The 7,123-nt window shown below is 37.8% G+C and overlaps 1 protein-coding gene across 1 annotated transcript; it reads right to left on the bottom strand.

Annotated features, from left to right (window-relative positions):
* Positions 1-2,645: 2,645 nt before the first annotated feature.
* LOC119796488 (BRCA1-A complex subunit RAP80-like) lies at positions 2,646-6,902 on the bottom strand. Its single transcript, XM_038305075.1, has 7 exons — positions 6,787-6,902; positions 6,382-6,699; positions 4,633-4,714; positions 4,360-4,462; positions 4,211-4,259; positions 3,610-3,643; positions 2,646-3,114 (listed from the first exon to the last, which is right to left on the bottom strand). The coding sequence occupies exons 1-7, from the start codon at positions 6,848-6,850 to the stop codon at positions 2,931-2,933; spliced, it is 834 nt and encodes a 277-aa protein (XP_038161003.1). The 5' UTR covers positions 6,851-6,902; the 3' UTR covers positions 2,646-2,930.
* Between the last annotated feature and the right edge of the window lie 221 nt (positions 6,903-7,123).

The following is a 7,123-nucleotide window of genomic DNA, read 5'->3' as shown; positions in this document are numbered from 1 at the left end:
CGGCAGACCAAACCAGACGAAAGTGCGCATTCAGCTCGGCAAAGAACTCATGCTCTTCCTCAACACTGAAGTCCTCAGACATTTTTCTTTCATTGTTTCTTTCTTTGCACAGGTAAACAGCACATTTCTTCTTCTACACTTGCATTATCGGCAGAGCAGACGCTGAATGCGCACTTTCGTCTGGTTTGGTCTGCCGCGGTTTCCGTAGACTCGCGAACTCGCTTTTACACCTTATAGGTATATTACACCCTATACATCTAATCCGAAAGCTGTACTAAGAGAAAAAATGTACAACAAACATTTAAAGGTCAGAAGTGTAAAAGCTTGGATATTGAATAGGACATTTATTGGTTTTGATATTATGATACTTGACTTGTATTTACTTAGTAACGGACCAATATTAAAATAATGAGTATACCACACCTCTAGAGGATACTTATGGTTTTACATTATATTCTTTATTTTATGAAAAACTACACTGAAAAAAACTAATGCAACAATTTTTGGCATTATTTAATCATATTTAGTTACTTTAACATAATTGTTTCATGTTAGCATGGTTGGACATAAAATAATTATGTTAAAGTAACTAAATACGATTAGTAAATGCCAAAAATTGTTGCATTATTTTGTTCAGTGTATAATATGTTTACTTCCAGTTATTTTTGATTGTTTTGTTTCCTCAAGCTTCATTGAGTTAAATTTGGGACTCCGTGACCTGAAAACAATCATAAATTGAAATCACAAGAGAATCATTGAAAAATAATATTTCTTTTGACTTAATTAGTAACCATAAATAAGGTAAAAAAAAAAAAAAAAAAGTTAAATTTTTTTACTTTTTCAACAAAAAACAAAAAAAAAAAAAAAAAAATCTGTTTCATTTATGTTATACTTCCAAGAGTTTTCAGATAAGGATCAATATTAGGGCCTTGTAGATTTCTTACAGAATAAACAACTGAATTTATTTAAAACTCAAAACCTCCTTGCTTGCAGGTAAAAGCCCTTTTAACTGTACTATAGACTGCACATCATCATGATAATATAAAGTTTCACTTGGATTAGTGTAATAATAACATGTTAAAAATGCATGTTTTTAACATTGGATCGGTTGCATTTATATAATCTTAACTTTACCTTAAGTAAATATATTTCAGTTGATTGCATTTGACAAGTGTGATTCTTTTCTAATACTGTTTTAAACAAAATGATGTTCATGTTTTTCAGAAAAGCTCTGTTTTTGATTCTTTTTTTCAGCATATTTTCGTGCGGAGCTTGCAGGTTAGACCTGTCTCCCATTGTTTACACCCCGGACCAGCTGCCAGCCCTACGGAGCTCCTCTGTGTGCCCACAGAAAGAGCCCATATCCCCCTGCGAGCTGAGGAGGAAGACACATGGCAGCCGTGCGGGAATCAGGCGATACCACTGGAGAAGGAGGTAGAGACATGTCATCCCATCAGTCATCATGGGCAACATCAGATCTCTCTCCAACAAGCTGGATGAGCTGGCGGCTATAACACACAATCAAAGATGCTACGGAGAGGGAAGCATCCAATGTCTGACTGAGACTTGGCTAACTGCACTAACTCCGGACTCTCATGTAAAAAGGGACAGATTTCATCTACTTTCGTCCGACAGAACCAGAAGTGTGGTAAGAATATATAAGAGTTATATAAGTGTTATTTAAAGAGTTTGTCGTGAGTGATCTCTTTTCAGGGAAAAGAACCGGAAAGATAGAGCATGAGGGTGCATACGCAGAGCCTATCTTTAACAAGTGAGTGAAGAAAGTGACGTCGTAGTTGAGGTGGCTCAAGAGGCAGGGGATGGATGAGGGTCTATTTTAATATAAAGTTGTGTATCGTTTGCATAGCAGTGAAATAATACATGAAAGTTGGAGATGATTTTGCCAAGGGGGTAAATTTAGAGGATGAACAGTAGGGCTTAAGTACTGATCCTTAAGAAAACCCACAAGTGATTGCATGATTTCTGGTGGTGGCTTTCCACAGAGAAACAGACAGTCCTGTCAGTAGGGTAAGAGAGGAACAACATAAAATACAGTGTCCTGTAGCTGAATGTGGTGGAGTTTATTAAGGATGAAAAGATCAAATGTCAAATGCAAATGCTATGCAAAACAGGATGAGAAGGTGGATCGGCATCTGCTGCCATTAGGTCATTGGTGACCTTGATAAGAGCCGTTTTGGTGCTTCGGGCAGGCTGGAATCCAGGATGAAGCTTTTCAAACAAATTGTTGGTGATAAAATGGTAGTGAAGCTGTAAACTTTCTGCAGAATTATTTCCTGCATCCAAACTATGGTACCAATATGTGCTGTCTGTCTCCAAATAGTCCAGGCTGATGACGGCTTTTGCTGCAAAAGTGCCAAAATTGTGGTGAAAAAGCAATGATGGTAAAACAGAGATATTAAGTTTCTCCATACTTTGGATGCCGAGGTTGCAAATATGACAGATTCGATACCAAAGGATAACAGGAATGGGTTTTAAATATTTTTTGTTTAACTTGCATTTTTTTAAATAAATATAACAACATCAAAGCGGATCATTAGTTATTATATGTAGTTTTACTCAATTTGTTGTATCTAGATTTGCAATGATTTAACCTGACAGTAGGAGGCACTACAGATTTGTTTCTGTTTTTAAGAAAAAACAAAGTTTATTTCAAAATAGATGCATTTTTTTTTATTGACATTGAATTAAAAATTGTATTACAGTAAAATAGAGGGAATGTTTTTACAAATGAGGAGGTAGTTTGACATTAGCCACCATCAGTGGTTTTAACAGAGTCAAAGACAGTTTCCCCTCAATATTCAAGTGCTCAGTTTCTGTTTAAACAAAACGTCCAGAAGAAGGCTTATTCCAAACACTGGCCGCCTATTCAGCCTGTTGACAGCTAGGGTTCTGGCTCCTTCTTCACAACGTCATCTTCGTCTTTGAGTCGGCTTCTTGGTTCGCTGCTGTTTCCTGAAGTCAATAAGGCATCCAGTGGCCTCAGAAATGGGGGTGAATGATCTGATGGGAGAGTTACTGACCCTGTACCCTGAAGCCTCCTGTTCTCCTTCATCTTCATCATCATCGTCGTCATCCCGCAGATCAATAACTGCTCTGAAAGTCAGACACAAACACACAGAACTGATTAACTTAAATCATTCAATGAAAAAAAACTGCAAAAAAGAAGGAATGACACAGAGTGGTGTCAAGATATAACTGACTTGTTGTAATTTTAAACTGCTTCAATTTCTTTATTTATTAGTTTATTCAAAATCTTCAAAAGAAAAAAATTAGATGGTTAAAAGAACCTAACTGAAATGGCGAGTGAGCTGTCAAATCATATACCATTTTCCCAGTGCCCAAAAATCCTGTTGGTACTGCTCACTGACAAACGGCTCGGTTCTGATTGGCATACAGTGGGAACATCTGAAGCAGGTGGAGTTACTATTTTCGTGATACCATTGGCAGTAGGAACATGCAAACTCCACGCAGAAAGACCCCGGGCCGGGAATCGAATCCAGAACCTTCTTGCTGCAAGGCAGCAGTGCTACCCACTGCACCACTGAGCAGCCCGTAGTTCTGTGCAATATATATAAAATGTTGTCTTACTCTGGTTGGGGTTTGGATCCTGACGGTCCTGCACCTGTGAACACAGTCAAATATAATAACGTCAGAAACATGATAAGATCTTTCTAGTAGTACTTTAACTTACAGTCACTTATATGTTGACTTCAAAACCTAGTTTGCTGCCTAACACCAATTATTTAATCAATTACATTTCCTTGCATTTTAAACAAGGAACAGAATAACCTACTTTACCACAATTATTAGGATTAACTATGAACATGAGAGAGAAGCTGCTAAGCCTTAGCTGCCTCTAGTGATCTGATTAAGGAAATGCACTTGTATTTACAAACTCCACCTATTGCAGGGGAAACTAACATTGATGAGGCCCCTTTACACCTGAAAGTAACAACCCAAACACACCAGCTTATTCAGAGAAGGGATGAAGAACCTAATACTAATATTTTATTATAAAGTTTCACCAAAATACCTCTACATACATCAAAATCAAAGCAAACTAATAAAGTCAGTTTTAGCTAATGCCAAACTAACATGATTCTCTTCAGAGGTTTCTTAAAAGGAAAAGTTGGGAGAAAAACTGATAGAAGTGTGTGGAAAAATATTTTTTTCCAAAAAAAGGACTGACCTGAGTTCTTGCTTTCTGTTTGCTCCAGAGCAGACAGCAGATTTCCTTTCTAAAGTTTGCAGGGGAAAAAAATAACAAAAAACCAGAGTTGAACACTGTTTTCGCTGCCACCAAGTTTAATGTAGGATTAAAAACTTTTTTCAGCTTACGGCTGCCCTCCTGAATGTCCCACGCTGAACGCAGAGCTCTGTGTGTCGGCTGTAATCTTTTAGAGGAAAATGTTTCTGACAGATATAACATTTCTCCTGCCGTCTGTGGAGCAAAGAATCAGTTTCAATGTTCTTTGAAAGGCAAGTCTGTAGAATGTAGCTCTTTAATGAAACTAGCTTCATAAAGTTTGGATTGTATCCTAAAAGGTAAAACAAGAATGACAAAGTGGCTGCTAGTCTGAGTGCATTCTTCAAACACTGGTTTCAACAGACCTGCAAACATCAGACAAAGTAGTAAGTTCCTCTGACGACGCCTCTGTTCTCTTCATCCTCTTCCTGCGAGGTTTTGTTGAATCTGTCAGTTGGGAGAATAACACCAGTATAAAATACCGGGTAAACCGCAAGTCTCTAAATCTTTAAGGTAAAGTTCTATGCTAGTCAGACTAGTTCTAATTGCTGTTAATTCCAATTTTCTCCTTATGGTACCTCTGTTGTCTAACCTCAGGTTTACCACTGAAAGGTTTGGTTTTATCAGTGTGCTTTAACTGTTGAAAGCTCTAAACCTGCATTTATCAAATGAGCTACATTCCAACAAGGGACAAAACTTACATTTCTATCTAGAAAAGAGTTACTTAACCATTATCATTGATAACTAGATATAAGTAAAGTTTTTTATTTTGAGAAATAAAGATTGATAGCCTGTTAGTTTTGATAATAGCTGATGTTGCCAGTTGCAGGGTTTTATCGATCTCCAGCTTAATGTTGATGAAACAGTAACCCCTCATCCTCCGTCACCGCTCCGCGTTGCTCACGTACATCATGCAGAGCACTTGTGAAGTTATGCTAAACAATGAGAACTGTTTCACATCCTCTTCTACTCTGCACGTTACCGTCCACGTACGTCTTCTCAGTCCTGCACCATCAAAATACGGAGCGGAGCCATACTTTGCTCCACTCCGGTCCGGAGTCAAAATCGCATCAAACAGGAAAAAGTTCACTGAGAAGATCTGGTTTGTTAAATTAAATTATAGTAACGACAGCTCGGTATCTACAAATTAGAGCATAATTTTTATATATTCCCTAAAACTAAGAATGTTTAATTAAATTATCGGATGCAAACTATTGGTACTTCCAACATACCAGGAAGCAGAGTACTCACCTTGATCAAAATGTTTATCTTATACCGAGAGGCTTAAAAGTTTCAACAAATCCAATCAAAACAACTTCCAAGGGCGCATCTGACAACTTAAAAACAAACCTCTTATCGCGGGCATGGATAAAGAGATGCTGAGTTTGGAAGTAGAGAACAATCATAGTTCATACAGACCAATTTTGTATGATCCTAGTTATATCTGTTACAAAAATCCACAACAAAAAGAAAATATTTGGGCAGAAACTGCACATGTGCTGGATGCTGATGGGGATTTTTTTACTTTGTCATATTAAATTAAGCATTAATTTCCGCATGATTTGCTCCTATGAATGTAATAATAATAATAATAATAATAATAATAATATCGCGCATGCTCTCCTCGAGCTCCAGGGAAGTCAGAGCGGAGCAAGATGGGAGGAACCGTGGAGGCTGTAGGCTTTGCTTTGTGCAGGCGGTTTGGAGCGTAGCGGGGCTGAACAGAGCAGTGTGGTCACGGAGGATGTGGGATTTCAGGGTTACAATGTTTTATTGAGTTACTATGTTAGACTGGATCCCACTTTAGCCCCTCCCATTATCTCAAGCTTGTTTTTGTCAAGACAAAGGTTTCCTTGCATCTGTTTTGTAATAAATTTTGAATGATTTTCTTCTTTATTTTCAAATGTTTGATTATCTAAATGCAATGACATAAAACTGTCTTCTAGTGATCTTCTAATCATGGGATATTTATATCACGTGAAACAGCATGTTAAACAACAAAAAATATCAATCAAGTTCTATAATTTTAAAATCTGTATAGGTTTATCCCTTTCTTAGGTTAATGCTGCCAAACTAGTCAGTGAGTGTTGCTAAGATTTAAATGTGTGCGTCACCTTGGACATGATCGCTTTCAGGAACCCTCTGGTTGACTACAGTCACCTCTCCATCACAGTAAGCCGCATGCATCTCAATTTTACTTGCAGGAAACGATCCCTGGCAGATGGGGCAGTCGATAGAGGTTTCAGGGCTATGAGGGACCACATCAGCTTCCAGTTCAGGAGATTCTGATCGTTGAAGACCTTTGTCTTCTAACTTCACCACATCTTGATTCTTCTTGTTCTCTGTTACTTTCTCTAACTCCCCTGCTGTCTTTTGTGCAGCATCTTCTCTGCACTCGGGAGAATTTTCCTCCATGCTTGAATCTGTTTGGGCTAAAGGCAATTACATATGAATTCCCCTCTGGCAATAAATCCATCCAATAGCAAAGCAAACCAGAAGGTTAAATGAGTTGCCTTTACTTTTCATTCTTTGCTCCAGCTCCTGAGGCATGCTTCTGGTCGGAGTATCACCTCTGATAATCATCTTGATCTCAGACAGCTCAGGACTTTTCTGTGGATGCTGAGAGGATATCTGAGAGGAAATAAGATACAAACAAAATGATTATAAGACAATTCAAAGGAAATCTAATTATTTATTTGGACCAACCCTATTATTCCTAAACCACTCTGAACCTAAGAATATTTGTAATCTTTTGCAAGTCAATTGTTGCACCATTAAGGATCCAGTTGGCTAAGAGGGGTATAAGGTATAAAACACATTTAGATTAAAAAATGACAGTTAGGGTCCAGCTGAGTA

Source organism: Cyprinodon tularosa, unplaced genomic scaffold (assembly GCF_016077235.1).
Source record: "Cyprinodon tularosa strain WSP-4 unplaced genomic scaffold, ASM1607723v1 ctg550, whole genome shotgun sequence".
In the NCBI taxonomy this organism is placed as follows: Eukaryota; Metazoa; Chordata; class Actinopteri; order Cyprinodontiformes; family Cyprinodontidae; genus Cyprinodon; species Cyprinodon tularosa.
Note: the sequence above shows the minus strand (reverse complement) of the source record. Positions and strands in the feature narration are given on the sequence as shown.